The 23,483-nt window shown below is 39.0% G+C and overlaps 1 protein-coding gene across 1 annotated transcript in view; it reads left to right on the top strand.

Moving 5' to 3' along the window:
* Positions 1-19,410, top strand: part of ATG3 (autophagy related 3) — a 33,029-nt gene extending 13,619 nt beyond the window's left edge. Inside the window, exons 5-13 of the mRNA XM_075196379.1 lie at positions 502-572; positions 5,952-6,059; positions 8,907-8,956; positions 9,065-9,143; positions 9,938-9,972; positions 12,795-12,950; positions 15,848-15,975; positions 17,618-17,686; positions 19,180-19,410. Of these exons, the coding sequence (XP_075052480.1) occupies positions 502-572; positions 5,952-6,059; positions 8,907-8,956; positions 9,065-9,143; positions 9,938-9,972; positions 12,795-12,950; positions 15,848-15,975; positions 17,618-17,686; positions 19,180-19,261 (778 nt within the window). The 3' untranslated portion in view covers positions 19,262-19,410. The remainder of the gene's footprint in view (positions 1-501; positions 573-5,951; positions 6,060-8,906; positions 8,957-9,064; positions 9,144-9,937; positions 9,973-12,794; positions 12,951-15,847; positions 15,976-17,617; positions 17,687-19,179) is intronic.
* The last annotated feature ends 4,073 nt before the right edge of the window (positions 19,411-23,483 follow it).

Here is a 23,483-nt window from a genome sequence, read left to right as displayed (position 1 = left end):
TGTGTCTGCTGTCAAATGCAATTAATGAGATTACATATGCTAAATTATTTTATCTAAGCTATTTGGGGGTTGGTTGTTTTGTTTTTTTAAAATATTTCATAGTTTATTGGAATATACCTGTAGCATTGGCAGTTATTCTATAGAAATGACGAAAAAAAGGAGTGAAAAAACTTTTTATATCCAAATTTCAAATAGGTCCTAAATTTCTTTATTCTTGAGTATTGTTGTTGACATAATTATTTTTTTTTTCTTTTTTTTTTTTTTGCTGTTGTTTGATAGTTGTAAATGATTTTGTCTTATTTTTTTTATTTTATTTTTTTATACCCTTTTGGGTTGTCATTTTATAGCTATATGAAACATTTTGTGTTTACTGAATGTAGTGCAATCTTTTTGTCTTCAGGTGAACTTCCTTCCATAAATTGTGCAATTGCTGTTATATATATAGCACCTTATTTTTGTCTGTAATGCTGTACATACTTATTTTCTGTTTTTTCTTTTTAGGGCAGTCGGTGAAGAGTCAAAAATTAAAGCTTATCTGCCTAATGGAAAACAGTATCTGATGACAAGGAATGGTAATGGCATGTAATATAACAATTCAAGCTTTCCATCAGTTTGTTAATGTCACATTTCCTCAGTAATATAACCATCCCTTCTTTCTTTGTAGAAATAGAGAGGTAGTTCTAAAATGAATATAATAAAAACTGCAGAGTTTTCTAATGAATTAGTCTTTTTTTTTTTTTCAAATATTATATATTATTTAATTTTCAAGAATTTTATACCACATTCATAAAATCTTTCCATGACATGACACCTTTATGTAGACTGACGTCTTGCAGCATCAGCATTACAAACCTTTACTAAATAAGAAATTAAATCATTATTTAGGTTGTTGTTAACCCTTTTCAACATTAGACACATGATTTGATTTACATTCATTTGTAATATATTTGCTTTTGTTTAAATATTAGCTGTAAGTTAAAGCTACTTTACCACCTAATTTCGTTAGACGTTACCAACCTGCTTCTTCCTCTCCAAGCAGCTATTCCTCCATGGTTCCTCTATTTCTGTTCTATAAAAATAGCAAAACATTTCTATTCACTACTTTAATATGGCAGTAGTGGGGGATTGCCTGTGAGTGCTGCTTCTAACTGGTCATCCTGCTTAGTAACCATTAACTATTAGGTGGTAATGCAGCTTCAAATATTTTAATGTTTGTTTGTTTTTTAATATTCAAATGTACATAGCTTCCTTTAGTTGTGCAAAAAGATGATCGTGACCAAAATACAATGATCACTTATTTTTCTAATGTGATACATACCTTAAAAAACACCTGGGGGTAAATGTATCAAGCTAAGAGTTTTCCAGGGGGTTTGATAAACCAATCAGATTCTAGCTATCATTTATTCAGTACATTCTACAAAATGATAGCTAGAATCTGATTGGTTGCTATAGGCAACATCTCCACTTTTCAAACCCGCCGGAAAACTCTCAGCTTGATACATTTACCCACTGGTCTAGATGTTTTTCCCCATTCTGCCACCAGGAGAGATAGGCCTGCCCACCTGAATGGACAGGAAGTGGAAAGGTAATATACCCTCCTCCTGCTCCATATTCCCCAGTGTGTATTCCTGTCCCTTCAGGTGGACAGACATGGAAAGATATAAGAAGTTGTTTTGCTTACTGTTCACGTGGCGTCCTAGTTGGGACCCTTATATAGTTGTACTGGGTGCCTCCTCCTCCTTACTCTCCCGCTTTCCATTTGATGACAAAAAGAGCGGACATCTGTGGTAGTAATCCCAGATGCTGGTAAAGTGTAATCCACCTTCCTTTGTAAATCTCACTGAGCAACTTTCGGGATTGGAGACAAGATTCTTTATGCTTATGATGGAGTCAGCTGTTGAATCCTTCCTCCCTCCCCCACAGGGCCGGACTGGGACTAAAAATCAGCCCTGGCATTTCAAGCATACAGGCCTATCTCTGTTGATGAGCATGAAAAAACTGTGGCTAGCAGCGGTGCCGCCAAGGGCGTGGCCACATTATGTTGGGGGCATGGTCAACATGGGCTATTGATACATACATTATTATAAAACATTACATTTATCGGGCCCTCCCTATCATGCCAACCTCCCTCCCCCCCCCACCTCAGAAACACATTACAACACCCCCAGTCCACTGTACTTATCTATGCTTCTGATGCTGCTGACATCCATCAGAGTGGGAACATCCTGTAGAATGAGCAGGGAAACTCTTAGTCTCACAAGATTAATAAATCTCATGAGACTTAGAGCTCCTCTGCTTGCTCTGCAGGCTGTGTCCTATCCAGGGACTGGGAGTAGCTATCCGCTCCCTCCTGCTAACCAGAGCTGGATTTAGGCTCAGGGGGCCCTAGGCACTTAAGACAGGGGGCTCCTATGATGTAATATGGTTATTAGACATATTTTCAACAAATACATAGGCAATACTGTGAGCACTACTGTTAGGTGCACACAGTTCTGCCTTCACAAGCAGTACAATGTAAAGTAGGACATACCTCCAAACTGTCCTTGCAGTCAGACCAAATCCTGACTAAGCGGGACAGTCGCCCACCAAATTCAGGACAGTTGTCACCACTTGTGGCTGCTGGTGTCTTTAGATCAGTTGCTGCTTGTCTGAATCCTGGAATGTTGGTGGGCCCTATTTGGGAAAAAAAAATGGGTACATGAAAGTTAGAAAACTCCAAACAGCATCGGTGTTAACTCAATATAGCACACACGTTATAAAATTAGGCCTCACTCCAGCCCCAACATTAAAATAATAGTATTCCCATTTAATAAATAAATCTATTTCCCTCCCTCCAAACAACCTCAGCAAGAAATTAAATAGCATTTATGTTTAATAAAAATAATCATTTCCTACAACCATCCCTGGCATTAAATAATTCATAATCACATTTAATAAATAGACCTCATTTTCCCCAAACAGCCCCACATTCACTTAATAGCACACATCATAGTCATATTCTGTCCCCCGCACACATTATAGTCATATACTGTCCCCCACACACATTGGCCATTTTTATTTTCCTACTCCTACAGCCATTGCCCCCCCCCCCTGCAGACATTTTCAATCACCCTCTCTTCCCCCTGCAGACATTTTCACTCACACCCCCCCCCCCCCCCGCAGACATTTTCAATCATCCCCTCTTCCCCTGCAGACATTTTCACTCATCCCCCCTTCCCCCTGCATTTTCACTCACCCCCCCCATCCCCCTGCAGACATTTATTGCCCCTCTCCCCCCTCCTGCAGACATTTATTGCCCCTCTCCCCCCTCCTGCAGACATTTATTGCCCCTCTCCCCCCTCCTGCAGACATTTATTGCCCCTCTCCCCCCTCCTGCAGACATTTATTGCCCCTCTCCCCCCTCCTGCAGACATTTATTGCCCCTCTCCCCCCTCCTGCAGACATTTATTGCCCCTCTCCCCCCTCCTGCAGACATTTATTGCCCCTCTTCCCCCCCCCCCCCCCCCGCTGCAGACATTTATTGCCCCTCTTCCCCCCCCCCGCTGCAGACATTTATTGCCCCTCTCCCCCCCCCCCGCTGCAGACATTTATTGCCCCTCTTCCCCCCCCGCTGCAGACATTTATTGCCCCTCTTCCCCCCCCCGCTGCAGACATTTATTGCCCCTCTTCCCCCCCCCCCCGCTGCAGACATTTATTGCCCCTTTCCCCCCCCCCCGCTGCAGACATTTATTGCCCCTCTTCCCCCCCCCCTGCAGACATTTATTGCCCCTCTCCCCCGCCCCCTGCAGACATTTACTGCCCCTCTCCCCACCCCTGCACACATATTCCGTTTCTCCCCCCCCCCCCCCCCCTCCCTGCACACATATTGCGTTTCTCTGCCCCCCCCCCCCCCCTCTCCCTGCACACATATTGCGTTTTTTTAAATTTAATCGGGGGATCGCAGGAACCGGACCGGCCCACACTGCCATCGGCCCTTCTGGCATTTGCCAGAAGTGCCAGATGGCCAGTCCGGCCCTCCTCCCCCAGAATATGCTGAGCCTGGTGGCACTCGTAGAGATCATTTCAATATAATTTCTTATCTTCCCTGTTTACAGGGGTCCGGAGGGTTATACTTTTTTCCTTTCGCTACTTTTAAAAAATTCAAAGATACATCACAGCATACGTCCCAAATAAAGAATTGTGTTCTATATATTGTAAGAAAATGTTACAGTGATAACAAAAGCCCCTTTGCTGTACTGAGCAAGTGCTTAATGATGAAAAACATTGTGGCATTGATTAGGTTCCAAGTGCAGAACACTTCTAAAAGTTATATCTTAAAGCAATCATTGCCACTGTGAATACTGATGGAGTAATGGAGATGTTGTGTCCACCCAGTATTAGATGATTGGATTGTTAAATTTAACCATTTAAAAAAAAAAATAGCAGTACTCCCCTTTCTCCCTATAAATTCTTCATCTTAAACCCAGCGCTAAACAACTTGGGCTCATTCGCAGCCTTAACAGGGTAACCCTTGCCATTATAACAATGTAGTATGTATAGATAAAAGGCATACACGTTAGTAAAATAAAGATTTAAATAAATGGAGACTATGATTGCCAGACTTCTTTAATAAAGTAAAGTTTTAAACTATTTTTTTTCTGTATTTGGTGACGTCCTTAGCAACTCGCTTAACAAACATGCTAGCTGTGCTGTGATTGGCAAGCAGGGGAGGACGTTCCGGGGATTGCTTGCTTTGTTCGTACTTTAGATGGGGAATAAAAAAAACCATATACCATGGACTTAAGATATAGATCAACACAGGTGTAACCAGACTTTTTTTTGAACTCCTTCTTTTTATGTACACACTGCGGTCCCATAGTAATGAATGGTTATTTTTAAGTGCGGTATACTAGAATGCACCAAGAAAGCCGTGTCCCAAAAAATTGCTGACGCACACAGCCGCAAGTATAATCACAAATGGGTATGTCATAAAATAGGTTTTAATTTCACATGCAGTTTGCTCCTATGCTATAAATGCAAGTCAGTTGTTTAAACACCAGTGGGTAAGGGCTTTAAAAAGGTTTATTCAATTTCCATAGGTCCCAAGAGATGGGCATACCTTCCTTTTGTGCTAATCCCAAAAAACTGTTCACTGTCTTAATGATTACATAAGGTTTTTAATATGGAAGGTTATAATCACAAGATTGATTGCTCGAGTCATCTGGATCAGCTAGAAGGTAATGGACTCTTCCCAAGAAACTCTCACCCGACCCCACAAGAGATGTATGCACTTTCTGGACGCGAAGGAAGCGTCTGCCACCATATAGCGATTTGCAGTGCAAACCAGGACCTAGCTTCTGTTAATAAAGTACTTCAGGTGACTGATATTAGGGCAAAGGTGGGAGGCACAATCTCTGTGATATCTCCTAGTCAAGCTGTCATGGAGGTATAAGGGAAAGTAGATGATACTCTTACCAATAGTTGTCTTTCCTTGTAATGTCCATGATGGCACCCGTGATACTCTCACTAATAAATTATACATTCTGTCTGTACTCTATGGCAATTTCTAATTCACTGTGAAGGGGGGAGGGGATATTAAACCTTACCATTTTCTTTCTCTTCAGATAGGTAGGTATATTTTTGTGGTGGTGCTGTTGTGGATATTGGAAGGAAAGATCATTACCAGTTAGAGCATTTACTTTTTTAAGTTGAAGACGATTGATGAACAGAGGTTATCAGGGATATATACGGACAGTATGTTCCTAAAACTGTTTTGCTGTATTTGGAAACACAACATTAGTAACCTGTAATCTATTTGGCAAAGTTCATGCCACTGCACTGAACCTGATATCTGTTTAAAAAAATGTGAGCCTATGTGATTGAAATTAATATGTCGTTCACAATCTCCCAAGACTGATCACACTATGCTTATTGTAAATTGTATGTCTAAGATCAATTATAACTCCCCTTAGTGCCATGCTACAAAAGATGTAAACAGATGGAGTATTCAGACGAACAAGAAGCAATTATAGAGGAGGATGATGGAGATGGCGGATGGGTTGATACATTTCATCATTCAGGTATATTTTGCTTTTGAGGTTTACAATTTTATTTTTTTTCTTTGAACCTTAAAATGTGTATCACATTGGGAATTAATTAAAAATCATTCAAAAGTCATAGGAGCCAAGAAAAATCATTCTGTATATTTAACCTGGAACTTTAAGCTTGTCTTCCCAGTCCATAACGTGAAGAGAGGCTCTTGACATCTCCCTCACAGTATGGTGGTCATAGTAAAATATGGTGGCGATTTTAAGTGGGTAGAGGTGAGAATAAGCTGGTTATCGGAGATTAGTGTCAGGTCAGAGATGAATCCAAGGGCGTGAGGAAGTATATTTTGAGATGAGGGTAATATGAAGGGTTGGTGTTATTGAGAAGTGAAAGTGAGTAATTTGAATTAGATGCTGGAGGATATGGAGAGCCAGTGTAAGCATTTGCAAAGTGGTATGATAGAAATGGAGTGGTGAGAGAGCAAGACCAGTCTTGCTCCAGTATGAAGGGTGGATTGAAGCAAAGACAGCTGGGTACAGGGAATGCCATATAGGAGGACAGAGTAGCTGAAGTGGGAAATGAGAAAATGGATACACTTTTGACTGCATCTTGGGTAAGAGACAGATTGAAAAAGTGAACTAGAGGTGGGTATGCAATGGGGAGAGGAAGTATGTTGTGGGGTGAGATGATGAATGTAGAGACTTTGTCCTTGGGTATTGGAGAGAATGAACTGAGGGTGGATTGGGGAGTGTAGGAGTAAGTGGGTAGAACTTGCGAGGTTTGTCATGCTGGGATATCTTGTTGAATGTTGTTGATTTTAGTAGCTGGAAAAGTCATGGACTGCAAGGGAAGGAAATGCTGATGGTGCATATAGCCACAGAAGAGTTGAGATGTCGGGTGTTAGAAGAATGGGTCGATATTGGAGAAATTAAGTAGGATTGCTTTGGCAAAGGGCATTGTCTTAAGATAAAAGGTTGACTTTTGGAGTAGTGGGAGTCTGCCTCCAATGGTTCTCAACAGTGTAGAGCACTTTTGCAGATAGCTAGTCTGTTTGGTTTTTGCTGTGCATTGATTGAGGCTTAGATCGTTGTGAGGCTGTATGTGGTAGCTGGAACGTTGTCTTGTTTAGAGCTAAAGGGGGTATGTTGTAAAAAGACGGGCAGATCAGGACAGAATAGTTGAGGAGAAAATAGTTGTTTAAAGGAAGATGGTAATTGATCATGTCGTGACATTTACATGTTTCTTTGTGGATTTGTGTGCAGGGGGAGCGGCCTGAGGTGAGGTGAGGATGAAGGAAAGGAGGTTGTGGTCAAAAAGTGGGAAGGCCAAGCTGGAAAAACCAGAGATGGAGCAGAAATGGGAGAACACAAGTTAAGGGAGAGTTCATCACACTGACTGGGAGATGAAGTGTGATGAACTCTCAATGGGAATGATGCAATCACCTAGTATGAGAGTAGGTAGGTAAAAGGATAGGAAATAAGTGAGCAAATCGGAACAGTTGTCAAGGAATTTGGAATCTGGATCTGGAAGGCGATAAATGACGGTAACCAGTGGAGCAGAGAGAATAGAGTGAGGGTGTGGCTTCAGAGGAGAGGTTCTGGGTTATGACTTGGAGTGCGTAGAAAGTAGGATGACGCCTCTTCTACCTTGTTTGCCTATGGGTCTCAGTGGCGAACGCAGGGGGGGTTTCTGGTTCCCCAGAAACCCCTCCCCTCTGGGAACCAACGGTACTCCACAGCAGCCGCGGCGCTGTCAAAGAAGCGTCCGCAGCAGTGCTGTATTGTAGTATAATACAGCACTGCCGCGGATGCTTCTTGACAGCGCCACGGCTGCTGTAGAATTCAGACTTGCTGAAATGGTGCGCAGCAGCTCTCTCTCGCTCTATATTTTTTTTTCTCCGGGGAGGGGGGGGGGGGGGGGGGGCGGAAACCCCCCCCTTCTAAATCCTGCGTTCGCCTCCGGGTCTCGGAATTTGGAGATTTCCCTGTTATTTCAGAGGATGCGGTGTCAAGAGGTGAATCAGGTTTCTGTATTGGAAAGGAGATGAAGGGTGATTGAAATTAATAGATCATGGATAGATGCAAGATCATTACAAACAGGTCTTGTGTTCCAAAGTGCACAGGAAAAGTGATGAGATTTTAGGGATTGGAAGTACGCATTTGGGTCTGATGTTGTTCGTAGGCATAAGAAGGAGCAAGGTGAGAAAGAGAGGTTATGAGATAATTTGTGTGTGTGAGGGCTAGCAAGGAGGAAAGTAAGGGGAAATCATGATAATGGGAGAGGGAGAAGTAGGATACTGATGAGAAATGCAGTGATAGTGAGTGTCATTTGACTAGGTGCTTGGTGGAGTGATATGAGTTGTGGATGAATAGGTATTAGTTGGGGAAGTTATTAAGTGAGCTGAGGAGGAGGTGGAGCCTCTTTTGCTGCCCCCCTGAGGTAATGAAGAAAGCAGCCTCAGCCACGTGGACACATGGTCCTGGCGCTAATCATTGAGCTCCATGGGTCCAGTGGCTGAATAGAGATGTAGTACAGTAGGTGCAGTGACTCCTCAGCGTTACTGTGTCATTTCCCACCAGTTTCTACAAATTGCTTGTATTGTGCATTTTTAGACAAAAAAAAAATATGTGCGACCTAGGTAAGGTACATAAATTAGTACTTGTGTATGAATGTGTTAATTTTACAGTTTTATGGGCATGTGATACACAATGGGTGACATGTTCATTCCATATACTTGAAATATTTCTGAAGCTAACAAAATACTGTTTTACATATGTTTTTGGATCTGCGCCCGAGTATTATGATTTGGGAACAAATAAGCTGACCCTGTCTTTAGTTTATTGTCTTATGTCAGTGCAATCACATTTTGTGTCTGCTAGGTGTGAACAGCGTCACTGAAGCCATCAAAGAAATAACACTTGAGACTCCGGTAAGATTAAGGTGTAATACATGTTCCTGTTTATTGTTTTAATATAGTAATATTTCCACATTCTTGTAATAAAGCAAACCATATAACATGCATTTTTCTTTGCATAAGGATTCTGGAAAACCAGCTAGCAATACAGCTTGCAATGCTGAGGATGATGATGAGGATGGTGAAGCAGCCGATATGGAAGGTAAATCATTTGAAGATTCTGAAGTCTCCATATTATTTAAAATATATTATATTATTATTGTGCAAAAGTTTTAGGCCGGTGATTAACAAATGTTGCAAAGTAAGAATGCTTTCAGAGATAGAAGTGTTAATAGTTTATATTTATCAATTAACAAAATGCAAAGTGAATGAACAGAAGATAAATCTAAATCAAATCAATATTTGTGTGGCCACCCTTTGCCTTCAAAACAGCATCAACTCTTCTAGGTACACTTGTACAAAGTCAGGGATTTTGTAGGCTTATAGTCAGGTGTATGATTAACCAATCATACCAAACAGGTGGTGGTGATCATCATTTTCATATGTAGGTTGAAACACAGTTATTAACTGAAACAGACTGGTCAACACTAATAGAAATAAATACATTTGTGAGCAAAGTCTATGTTAGACACTAAGGGCTAGATTTACTAAGATGCGGGTTTGAAAAAGTGGGGATGTCGCCTATAGCAACCAATCAGATTCTAGCTTTCATTTATTAAGTACCTTCTACAAAATGATAGCTAGAATCTGATAGGTTGCTATAGGCAACATCCCCACTTTTTCAAACCCGCAGCTTAGTAAATCTAGCCCTAAATCTTGTTACTTGGTGTGAAAGTGTGTTGGACCTATTTGACCACATAGAGATGGACATATCAGGCAAGCGTGATACAGGGGTTCTGGCAAAAAACCAGCGAACAGTTACTGCAATTTAATTTGTTTGAAATGATCTTTAAGAATTATAAATATATTTTATGAAATATTTATTTTGTTTTTCAGAATATGAAGAAAGTGGATTGCTAGAAAATGATGATGTAAGCTGTAAAATCTCAAAGCCTTTAAACAACCAGACTTGTTTTTTAATGCACATGAAATGGCTTTAATACACATGAAAACAAAAGTGTTGACAAAAACATTGGCCCCTTCATACAATTTAGTACATACGTATGAAAGTAGAGCTTTCCCTATGTCCATAGGATCTAAGCCAACATTCTCTCAGGACTGGTGCTGCCATGGCTGGAACCAGGCTGTCTGTGATGTACAGACAGTTCCGCAGTTTTGCTTTGGTTTTTTTTTGTTTTTTTTAATAAGATAAGAGCTCGCACTCAAAGCACCTGTTTTACGCCACTCCTATCAGTTACAGCATCCTAACTAGACAACTGATTTCTAGAAGTGTGTTAAAATTCATAGTGCCTTATAAGAGTATTAATATTTTCTGTTTCTTTATTTATTATCTTTGAAAGAGATGTCAGTTGTTTTGTAAGTTGTTACAACCATTGTCCTTTGCTACTTTTTTTTTGGTATTTTTTATAATTCATGCTTAATTGATAATAAGATGAATTTACAAAATATGAGAAATATATATATATATATGTGTGTGTATATATATATATATATATATATATACACACACATATATAGTGTGTGTATATATATATATATATATATATATATATATATATATATGCGCCTAGTGGCGTGTGTTAGTCTGTGTGTGTGTCTGTGTGTGTGTGTGTGTGTGTGTGTGTGTGTGTGTGTGTGTGTGTGTGTGTGTAAAAAATAAAACCAAGCTGCAGCGCCACCTGCTGGGCGGAGTTTACCTGCTTTACTGACCTACTAAATTCTTAGTGTGTGTGGAAAAGAAAATTCAGAAAGGGCTGAAATTTGGTATACTAAGATGTTTTTAATTTGTTAATTTAATTTGTTAATTGTTAAAAGTGTTTATAAAGATTTTTTAAAAAAATAAATATATATATATATATAATATATATTATATATATTTCTTGAAGGAAAAGTGACAGTTGGGAGTGGTTGGTGGTTGCCGGGGGTGACAGTGGGGAGTGGTTGGTGGTTGCCGGGGGTGACAGAGCGAGAGGAGTGTGATACTCGGGACCGCTGAGAGAGATCCCTGTGTCTGGATAGACATCTGGATAGATGTGGCGATAAAGATGAAGGATGAGGTGATGGAGAAAAATGATGGGGTGGTGACATGTGGACAAAACCACGTTAAAAAAGGGCGCTTGCGTCGGGAAGTAACGCTCTTCCCCTGAGGAGGCCTGGGCTATGGCCCAAATGCATGACAAGAACCTTTTTAACACCTTAAGTAGCTTGATTTGACTAGAATGCATGAGTATCATGCCCGGGTTAACTTGTATTATATATAGATGCACCTTTCAAAAGGTCACGTCACAAGTGGACATACTACAATTATGTGATCCCGCCCTCACTGTACTCCCATTTACAACCGCCCATTCCGCGTTTCCAGGCATAATGGGACGCAAGTTTACTATGTGCACACATTTAGATATGGATGCAGTTTGGTCTGCATGTGCAGTACAGAGATACTTATATTCACGCCACAAAGTTTGGCTTGCGCCCAATTTTAAAAGAGAGCCGTAGGTTGGTCTCACATTTGCCTTTGTTGCCTATTCCCTGCAGTACAGCTTAGGCAGCCAGAACTACTGCTGATAGGGGAGGTCTATCAAAGGTTAGCTTTGAACAAATCTATTTTTTTTATTTATTTTTTATTTATTTTTTTGTGTAATTTGCATGGTAATTTACCCAATCTACAAAAAGGCAAATCATCATGTATATCTCCACTTTTTTAAACTTTCATAAAGAAAAAAAAATGTCATACATCTCAGTAACAGGAATCATTGATTTCTACATTGTGCCGGTGAGATCAGGAGGAATCTATCATAGAGCGATTTGCAGACTCGCCTGGAAACTCTCCAAAAATTATCTTGCTAGTTTCAGACAGTCAAGATTGCCTGAAAACCAGTGATATTTCCCATTTATTTCAATGGAAAGTGTATTTTAAGGGGCACAGAAAATTAAATGGAGAAAATGCAAAGTTAAGTAAATATTTATTATTTAAAAAAAGTAAAGTCTAATACTATTATGGAACTATAAGTCCCAGCAAGCCTTGGATGCTAGGACATGCTGGTGCTTGTGGACCTACAAGCGTCAGCCGGCCCTGTCAGCTCGGGCACTTTGGAAACATTTCAAAGTAGTACTTGCTTGTTTTGACAGCAGCCCGTTTGTTTTCAATACTTAGTCAATTGCAAGTGGTCAACATGAAAGCATTGTGTGTGAATGGCTGAGCATTTGCCATTCATTTCTATGCCTATTGAAATATATTGCCTATTCAAATTAATAGAAAAATTGTTGATTTTGCTCAGCTGAATAAAATCGACCAAAATGGCCTGGATTGAAAATACATATATTTTTAACACATTAGATAGTTTGGATGGTGAATTAACTATTTATGGGGATTTTAGGTAAATTTTAACTGGACAAAATCAAACTTTGATATGTTGGCCATTGTTTACTTTGTTAAAACAACATTGCTGCTGTCCTGTAAAAAAATTGCAAAAAAATAAGAATAGAAAATCCATTATGCTGTAAAAGAACCAAACTATGTTTTTAAATGCTTTTTTGTTTGTTTCTTTTATCTTCTAAGATAAAATAAATGGAATGGGTATTGCAAATCAACCTGTCTGTTGGAGGATATTAATTGAAGACATGTATGTGTGTACATCTGATTTTAAATGACGAATATGCCAAAAAATAAAATTAAACATATGTTTTTGATTTACATTTTCATTCTATTTTTTTTTTTTTCATATTAAATTAGGCAACTGTGGATACAACCAAAATTATAGAGGCCAGCAAACCCAAAACTGATGTTGGCAGTGAAGATGCCATCTTACAGACCAGAACGTACGACCTTTACATCACATATGACAAGTATTATCAAACACCAAGACTTTGGTTATTCGGTTATGACGAGGTATGTCCTTGAGAAAAACAAGACAAAGTGAATCTACTACATTCCATAAAGTACGAACTGTAGTGATAACATGTGGGAAGGGGTTTTTTTTTTGTTTTGTTTTGTTGTTCTGAAAACCTCTTAGTTTTTTTTTTTGTTTTGTTTGTTTTTTTTATGTTGCCAGCTTTTATGACAAACCTCTGAACTTGTGAATAATTTATTCACCATTTTGCCATTTAGGGTGTAGTCGGGTGTGTTTTTCAAGGCGTTTTAGACCTAGCATTAAATGATGGAAGCCAGGGAGTGCTATGAAGAAAGACAGCTTTCATAAAAGACTGGTTATGAGCTGCTTAAATGTATGCCATTATAACACTGATCAGTGCTCCCTTCAATGTACAGCCAGTGAAAGCTGTATGTATAAGTCCGTATCCGCATTTGGCACAGCTTACATGCAGGAGTGTGGTGGCGAGTACAGTAAGAACTGACACAGATACGACTGTCAGGAGGCAAGTCTCTTGCAGGAGCCTCAAGGGCAGGTGTGAAAATGTGCGTTGATGATGACTATCGGCAGCACTATCCAGTTGCGTGTTGACAATTCCAGCTGATAATACTTAATTCATCAGTTTTGCAGCTTTATTATATTAATTGTGTACAAATAGGTGAATGCAACTTTTGCATTTACTGCTAACCGTGTCACAAGCCACATTGCTAAGCTTTCTCTCTCTTTACGATATCATGGGGCAAAGGTTGTTACTCCTAACGGACACCTGACACACATGCTAATGTTGTACAGCTTCATCTTGAGAACATCCAACTGAACATATGCACGTAATTGCTTTTTTTTGCATGTTGTCTTCTTCGTGTGTCTGTCGCTAGAGCTTTTAAATCTACGTAAACCCTCTGTCTCCCATCTTCTTGAAGTTACTAACTGATCTGCTTGCGAACATATCTTTAAGTGAGCATAAGGGGGTAAACCTTAAGGAAAACAGAAAATAGGCATGTTGTTCTGTTGACTAAGATTTCTTCTATTAGTAACGGTTTACCTTGATCAGAGTCCGGTTTGGTAGTCATGTTGAGGAAGGTGGGAAGGAGAAAAGAGCTTTGTCTGTTGGTTTGGGTGCACTGGTCTCAGAGTACAGCAAAGATGAGGATTATGCACAAGTCGCATTTCGCTTGTTTGGGTGACGGGTGTATTTATAAATAAATAATAGCAAATATATTAATTGCAGGCCACATGATACATAACAATGTTTCGCCACAATCATTATATCTTTTATTAACACTTAAAGCTCCAGTCCTCAAAAATAAAGAAGTTGCTTTCTGAAAATGGGTTGTTATTCTTCATGTTGCTCTAGATTACAAAACCCAAACTTCCTTAAGGTTCAACATATAACTAAATTGCAACACTTTTAAAATTTATATAGTTTAAGTCCTACAAAGTGCTTCAGCATTTTTTAAATGTAGAGACCTGAAATATTAACTGCATAGAAAAGTGAATGTATACCAGACACAAGGATTTCAGGAAAGCATACTTCTCGCATGGAATATTTTTTTGAACTTGATCTAATGAGGTTATTTCACATGCCTACATTTAAATAAAATAGCAAACAAAAAATATATATTATCTAGATTAGCTATTGAATATTTGTAATAATGAAGAAAGCTATCCTCTTAAATTATGCTTTCCACTTCAAAACAAAAATGTTTTAGAATTTTTTTTTATTTTTTTTTTTAATCAAATTTGTTAAACTTTCCAAAATGAAAAGTGGAGGTGTTGCCCATAGCAACCAATCGGATTCTAGCAAAGATTTACCTAGTACATTCTAGAAAATGTAAGCTAGAATATGATTGGTTATTATGGGCAACGCTTTTTTCCATTTTAGAAGGTTTGATAAACCTAACCCTAAGTTTTGAAATATGTCATGGTATGGAGACTTTGACAAATGTATTAATCTATGTTTCATGATGCCTGTTCATATAGGGTCAACTTTTATTTTCTGCCTACCTGCCCTTTAGCTTGCAGCTTCCCAAAAGTTTAGTATATATAAGTTTGTGTGCATTGCAAAGAACTAAACTTTTTCATATAAAATAATTTTTATTATAAAATATATAAATATATTTTTTTCTCATTTCTATTTTGTGGTACGTCTGTATATAGTTTTTAATATTTCTCTTTTTAAATGTACTTTAATTTGCTCTCACCCCTCTTTAGAGATGTATATTATAAATTAATGTATCCAGCACTGTCTGCAGTATGTAATAGCAGGGGGAGCACAAGGGACTTTTACCTGTACTTTGCCTAGTGATCATTTCATGAATTTATAATTGTTTTTGTATAGCACCTACATAGTATGTGGCGCTGTACAGAGAATATTTAATCAATCACTTCAGTCCCTGCCTCAGTGGCGCTTACAATTTATATTATCTACCACATACACACATAGCCATTTAACCTGCAAATATGTCCTTGGATTCTAGAGATATGTTTCCAGGGATGTGCAAGGCTGTCTTACTTTGAAGATTATGATGATGGTACATTCAGTATAATAATAATAACGTGCGGTATCGCATATTGCACATAATTGAAGCAGTAGTGGGCAGAACCCTGGAGAGACAAGTGTCGTCAGAGGAGATCTAGGAGTCTTGTGTTCTGCATGATATTCCACAGTGCAGCCAGTGTTGGCTCGGGGGGGATTTGGGAAAGTATGGGGACGCAAATAACTCTAGCAATCTGTAAAGAGCATGGGGAAGGAGAAGATGTGAGTTGCATTATAATAGTTGTACCCTATGCCCAAGGCTTTAATTCAATGGATTCTAATGCACTCATTTTAAGAATGATGCTCAAAATTATTTTATTTTAAACTAAAATTGACTAAACCTTAATAATAATTTATTTTGGTGTATGTTGAAACTTCTAGCAACGTCAGCCTTTGACAGTAGACAACATGTATGAAGACATTAGCCAAGATCACGTGAAGAAAACTGTGACCATTGAAAACCACCCTCATCTCCCACCACCGGCAATGTGTTCTGTCCACCCATGCAGGTAATTTTCCGACTGCTTTTAGAGTAGTACAGAAATGCATTTAAGACATTTGTGCATAAACTATGCCATTCATATCATCTAAAGCATTATTTTCCCTTGACAAAAAACACTGCTTTGCCCTTCAAACCCAGGAGCAATAACCGAATATCACATATAAAAGCAGTCACATGACCTCACGTCATAGTACAGGGGGCTTTAGCTCCTAAAAGTGCTATGCTTTCCATTTGTAATTGATGCACATTCTTTTGCAGTTTATCATATTTGGGAGGGCCAGAACAGAAAATACACTGAGGCCCCCAATATTTAGTTTACCTAACTGGCTCCCAACCTGCCACAGTACGTTTATGATGGCAGGCTGGACACTCGCTAACCTGATGTAAATTTACTGCTCTGAAGGCAAGGGACAGCATCACATGTTAAAACTTAGCACATCCTTATGAAGCTCAATGACACTAAAAAATGAAGATGCACCAAGTCAGAATAGGTCAGCCACGCACATGAGCAGAGGGTCACAAACCCCAATCTGCTGTCTTGTTTCAGGCACAACTGCCCTTAATCCTCACATGTCATTTACCACAGCGAATAATGGCTGACACATCCTGCCATCGTTAAACATGGACTGGCAGTGAGGTCTCAAGGATTACATGAAGGGGTACAAGTTGAGCAATACAGTTCCTCTCATAATAGACTAAATGAAAATATAGAATTATATTTGCCTCCTCTTTATTGTATGTGGACTAGTAGATCACACTAATATTTATTGTTAGTTTGCTGAAGAAAAAAAAAAATTTATTATTTTTTTTTTGGGGTTATTTAAATGTGTTGATTGATGTCACCTACCTTTCAATGAACATAATCTAGTCTCAGATTTAGGGCCCCAAGAGAAGTTTTTGTATTTTCCTTTTTTTTTTTTCTTTTTTTTTTTTTTTTTTGCTGCAAAATATTTCGTTCTTCAAAAACAAAATAGGTGTTTGCGCAGTACCCTGTGCTTGTCAGAGTAGCCATTCTCTAGCTCACATGATGGGCATGAAGTATTTCTAAGTCAGGCCAAAACTCTACCTCAATGCTAATGTCTTCTGTTGCTGCTTTCCTTCCCACACTCGATATACACTCCTAATGACAGCAATTTCCAAGCAAGAAGATATGCTTCTGTTACCCTGATTGCAATGGTTCAGAAATACATCTCTTGGGCAATATTTTGAATTCTGTTTCCTAAATAACAATATTACAAAAAAAGAGAGATTTTTGTAGCTTGGGTATAATGCAGCAACAGAACTGCAAACCTGTTACGATTCTGTTTGTACAATGCAACTTGATCCATAATGAAATCTTCTTTTAATTTCTCCTCTCTTTTTGTCATGTTCCCCTGTAGTGGTAATTCCCCTGAGACACCCACAGCTCCCTATAGCCAAGAGCCATGTTTAGTAAAAGGCTACAACTTAGAGGAGGTTGATCCTTATGCTGATTCATTAGGACACAGTGATGTTACAAATGGGCATGGACAAGTTGATTCTTAATACATTTCTTAACCTCTTTTTAATAAGATGTATATGCACAGGTTTCATACCATAAGACGTGAAGATCTTTAACATTATATGTAACCTTTTTATGTAAGTTGTGTCCCTTTCTTCTTTTTATTTAGGCATGCAGAAGTTATGAAGAAAATCATTGAGACAGTGGCAGAAGGTGGAGGAGAGTTAGGAGTCCACATGTATCCTTTGTTTACTGTGGTTTAATGTGTCCTTTTCCATTAACGTTGAAGAAATGTTCCAATTGCATTTTTCTCCCAACCTGAAATGCTTAGATATAGGTTAAATTAGCTGCTTCTGGAGGATATGTTACATTATATTCAACAATAAACCGCATGTGCGGGGAGGGGGGGGGGGGGGGGGAGGCTATCCACGTTGAACAGAAGTGATAAGTTGGATAGCAGAAAATAATCCAAAATTGACCCCCTCCACACAAGAAAACCCACAATAATTTATCTTCATGGAGAACAATCACCACACTTATTACAGACTGTAAATGCTATGTAGTATTTTTGTTTCAGACACTTTCCACTGCCTGCTTTTACGTCTGATGTCTTTTGTACTAGCTCTCCCCTCCGTTACCTACTGACTCTCCCGATGCACAACCTTATATACTGTGATGGTAAAAGATTTTTCTTTATTACCTACCTCATCACTATTTAAATATTCTGGACCGCGTTATAATTCAATTTAACATAATTTTACTAATAATTTCTAATTTACCAAATGCCAATGGACTATCAAGCAAATCAGGACTAGAAGGGTGTCCTCTTTTGTCAATAAACCAATTTTTGTAGTGGCTTTTTTGTTTGTTTTGCCTTTGTGTATGTGCGCCGTGTGTTTTTTTTTGTTTTTTTTGTTTTTTTTGTTTGTTTGTTATTGGGGGAGTTTCACCTGGAATAACTTATTACCAAGGCAAATGTGATATTCAATGTTTTTGGATTTTTTTGCCAACAAAATATTGGAATATTATATTTTTTTTATATTTCCTTTATAAGGGAGTCAATGGTCTGAATTAGGGAAATATACGCTGTTTCATGATTCTGCTCATTGTATCATTTACACAACAGGTGTAACCCTATTACACAGCTAACTGTCCCTGTAATAAGATACACAGTGCGTGTAATATTGGTGGCATACTGGGCAGCACAGTGGCCTAGTGGTTAGCACGTCTGCCTCACAGCACTGGGGTCATGAGTTCGATTCCCAACCATGGCCTTATCTGTGTGGAGTTTGTATGTTCTCCCTGTGTTTGCGTGGGTTTCCTCCGGGTGCTCCGGTTTCCTCCCACACTCCAAAAACATACTGGTAGGTTAATTGGCTGCAATCAAAAATTGACCCTAGTGTCTCCCTCTCTGTCTGTCTTTGTGTGAGTGTGTCTATATTAAGGAATTTAGACTGTAAGCTCCAATGGGGCAGGGACTGATGTGAATGAGTTCTCTGTACAGCGCTGCGGAATTAGTGGCGCTATATAAATAAATGATGATGATGATGATGATGATACTACTAGGCTTAAGATGGGTGATTAAAGATTTTGCGCCTCATGGGGATTGGTGGTACAAATTCCATTTTTTTTATTTTGCTGTGAATGAGAAATTTATTTTGCTGTAACTGAGGATTTGGGCTCGTAGAACAGTTTATAAATTGTAAATCTTCCTTAACATCACTTCTCCAGGTACCTTCTTATTTTTCTAAAATTTGTACAGGCTGTCATTCCTACAATAGAATATGATTACACACGGCATTTTACAATGTAACTGCAAATATTCACATGCAAATCCTATTAAAGCTCCAGTTTTTAATGAGCGTTACATAAGTATCTATTGTTTTTTCCATAAATACAAATTTGCAACATTTCTGTAATGTGCACTATGCTTCTTTTGATTAAATTTCTGCATTTAAACAATTCCCAGGTTTAATTTTTTGTTCATAGCAAGAAATACTGAAAATATATTTTCATTTTTCATAGATAAAGTAAGAGCGAAAACTAATCACAATACAAAAGGTTACCTGGAAAAAAATCAGTTTAGTTAAGGAAATATTAACCCTGGACATACTGTACACATGTTCAATATATGCTCTTTCTGTTGATCGGTCTGTCTATACAAGGATTTATTTAAAGTAGACCTGCTGCTTACCCACAGTGGAGAGCTGAGCCAATTATGCATTCACTAGAAACCATAAGTAAGACTTCATGAATATTAGACAGTGCCTTAATTCTATCTCTTCCGGGAGAATAGATGAGCGGCATACTGGATAAATACTGGATAAACCTGCAGTGGACGCCTCAGTGGTTTGTAGGTGACAGGAACTCTTTAAAGCGTTTCTCCACATAAAAGATAAAAATGAACTATGTATTGCTCCTTGACAGTACATACTGCAGTAATAGTCCGGCTGCACCCACCACTCGCTCAATCACCATGGTCTGTGCTCTCTATGCACCTCCCTGTGGGAAGCTAGCACAGCCAGGTGAACTACAGCTTGTTATCCCGACCTTCTACGAATGGCTTGGAAGATAGTCCATGCCTTTTTTTTTTGTTTACAGAGGTGGGCTGATGATTTGTAGTTTACGTTGAATCTCACTGCACCTTTTGTCCTCCCATCTAGCATCAAAACCTCTGCTAGTAAGCCAAAAGGCACCTGTGTTTGAACAAGCAGCAGGGCAGTGAGTACTTTTATTTCCGTACGTACTGCTCACAAGCAGTACATAGTTAATGTTTTACTTTTCTGTGGAATAAGCCTTTAACAGTGACTGTTCTGTATAATGTAGGTGAGCGTGTCTAGAAAAGGAAGTCTTGCATTCTTTTCTTTTTTGTTACTTTTGCTTCCTGTGGTATTTTATTGTATTTTTAGGACAACAGTTTACCACAGTAAAGTGTCCTCTTACTAAGCTGCAATACAAGTGAAGCCTCCTGGTCCCCGTTACTAAGAGTTTCTGGGGTTTTTTAAGGGGGGTTTTAAATAGTGTTTTTATTTTTGACTATTTCAAGTGTAATGAATAGCAATATTAGGGACCCCTTCTCAACTGTACAGGAGCCCCAGAGGTAAAAAAAATCTGCCATTCCTTGGTCACTTATTATTTTTTAGTGCAGGGCCAGTAGATTATAGGGCACACATTCATTTTTTCATATAGTGTTAGTTTTGGTAGACCAGGGCTGAGGGGATTATTTAACAAAATCCTATTTTATTTTTATTATTTTTTTACCATGGTATCCAGGTTCAGCAGCTGGACAGCATATGTAGTACTCCAGTGAGAGGACTGTAGCTGGGCTTCTTAACAATAGCCGCTTATCACTGAACTGTGCTATTTTTGTTAAATTATATCTCTAAGCTGGCAGAGGGCTATTTTTTGTGTCTGTATGTTACCTTTACTTTTGAGAATAATTTTATTATGCCAGAATGCTTTACATTCATTTGACCCATTGTAGCATAAATTGATATTTCAGAAATTTAGCTACGCATGTGGCTGGCCAAATTGCACCAATCTCTTACATTTGGGGTTGAGCCAAATCACTTTATTGCAGGGATATTGTGGCAGGTGGTTCGCTGATAACCACACCAATATCCTGGCTCATCAGACCTTAGCAATTTTGTTGTGCAGTCGGAGGCCACACATGCTATAATGTCAGCCCAATATGTCTGAAATGAAATTGGCTATAACATGTAGGCATATATGGCCAGCATTTAGTCTAAGATATGATTGTTTGTCCATTATGTTCCTGGAATAATGTTGTCCATATTAAAGCCCAATTGGGCTCTGATGTATGAAATGAGTATTAAGCCAGTGATTTCTAAAAATCTCAGAGAAGGTCCAGTGTTCATACATATTGCTTGATAAAAAATAATTTGATAATTTATGGATTTTGATGACTTTAAAACTCTAAAACATTGTTGTCTGTCTGCGATCATCCTCATGGTATGTTTAAAACTAATCAGTGTCACATACAGTAATCACCTGAGCCTGTGTGACATGTGAATGACAACAAAACCACCTGATTTGTCATTTCAAAGCACTTTCCAAGAGTTCTTAGATTCTCCCAGTCTTATGTCCCTCTACAAGCAAGAAAGAGGGAACAACACTGAATAAGATGATCTAATAATCAACTCCCCTATGGCAGAACTGTAAGACTCCAAAAACCAAATTCCATATAAAAACTAGTTTGTTACAAAATAAATCCAGAAACCAGTAATAAAATTTTATGATTAAAATGCCCTAAAAACAATATAGAAGTAATAGCATCATAGTTGTAATTTCCTTAATTCTAGAACCAGCGGAGTTCACAATAGAGTTTAAAAAAGAAAAATTGCAAACACTTGTAATCCAACAGAAATAATGTACCATCTAGAATTTGGATTCAGCTTCTAGAGATTATCCTTCCTAAAATAGCAAGATATCCAATGAGGGACCCAATAGGATTTCGGATGCAATAGTCCCCAAAGATCTCCAAAGTGCGCAGTGAGATAGATATATCTATCATATACTCGGGGGGGCTGCTCTGGGTTAGTATGTGTACAAAGTGTCTTTTTCTCCCACAACCTATACATGGTGCAGCAGAAATTTGGTTCAGACCTATCTGGCAAATTGACTGGGTATTCATAACTCTTCACGTAGGAAGGGAATAATTGCCACAGGTCTCCATGAGATTAGACTTAGAGCCGATTGTTGCTATTAGCTGACCACTTTTGGGAACTTGAAACTTGGATATTGTGGATGCAATTTCTGTCAATCCCTGGTTTTCCACACTCCTAATAGCAGCCAGGCCTTCCTTGGGGGTTTTGTTCTTGGGCACTGGGTGCAGAATTGAACCGGACTCCTCCCACCTAACGTTCTTGGTATCACTATTTCTATTTAAGAGCTGGAGCAGATCCTTACAGTGGCTACAGGACGCAGTCATTCTGGTGACGGTGAATATGTTGACACCAAAATGTAAATGTCGACATATTCATTCTGAAGACCTGTTTAAAATGGTGACATTGTGACTTGACATTCCACGGGCAATGCAGCTGCTGGACCCCACACAAAATATTTAATATAAAAAAAAAAATTAATTGACACCCAACTCACCCCCCAAACATTAATCCTAGTGCTGCTGTACAATACAGTGCAATAATAAACAATGACATCAATTAAAGTGTGCCCCCCACCAAACAGATTAACCCTAGTGCTGCCAGCCTCAGCTGGTACTGGTAAAATTGGGGTGATAAAGTGTGTAATATCCCCCCAATATTACTAGTAGCAGCACTAGACTTTGCCAGTCAGGGCTGGTGGCACTATAGTAAGGGAACTCGCAGCACGAGGTCTCCCTGCCATAATGACAACCAGTCCCTGGCTGAATTCCTTAGGTAAATGGGGTCTACAAAAAACACCCTCCTATGGTTACCCAGCCCCGTGCTGAAAGCATTTAAGCTTTTCCCACACCCCTGGGCGTGGGGTAATAAAATATATTTTTTTATAGTAAACACACCATTTTGTGGTGATGCACTACAGGTCCCAGCAAGCGCATGCTTCCATTAACAGTTTGGGCATGCTGGTGCTTGCAGTAGCACCAGCATACACATAGCTGGCAGAAGAGTGGACCATGAAGGAAGAGATGTTACTCACTTATAGAGGTTTTAGTCTACTCCAAAAATAAATAATGGTGACAACACAGAATACCAAATTGAGTTGTTTTTTGTTTTTTGTTTTTTTTTCCCCCTCAACAAGGATCCCAAGACAGAAGGACTCTCCATGGAGAGTCTAGTATACATATTGCCACTTTTCCCCTCTCTTCCAAGGGTTCTAAGAAATATAATAAAGGAAAAAAGTAGGGGTGATGGCAATTTTCCTCTTCAACATCGGCAACTGTGGTTTGCCATAGCCTAGGAAATACTCGTAGAGCCATCATGGCCCCTACCATTATGCAGAGATCTCCTGTACGAAAGACCAGAGTTGCACCAAAATCTGAGTACACTCTGCTTGGTGAGGTGAAGATTGAGTGG

Source organism: Mixophyes fleayi, chromosome 2 (assembly GCF_038048845.1).
Source record: "Mixophyes fleayi isolate aMixFle1 chromosome 2, aMixFle1.hap1, whole genome shotgun sequence".
NCBI classification, from domain to species: Eukaryota; Metazoa; Chordata; class Amphibia; order Anura; family Limnodynastidae; genus Mixophyes; species Mixophyes fleayi.
Note: the sequence above shows the minus strand (reverse complement) of the source record. Positions and strands in the feature narration are given on the sequence as shown.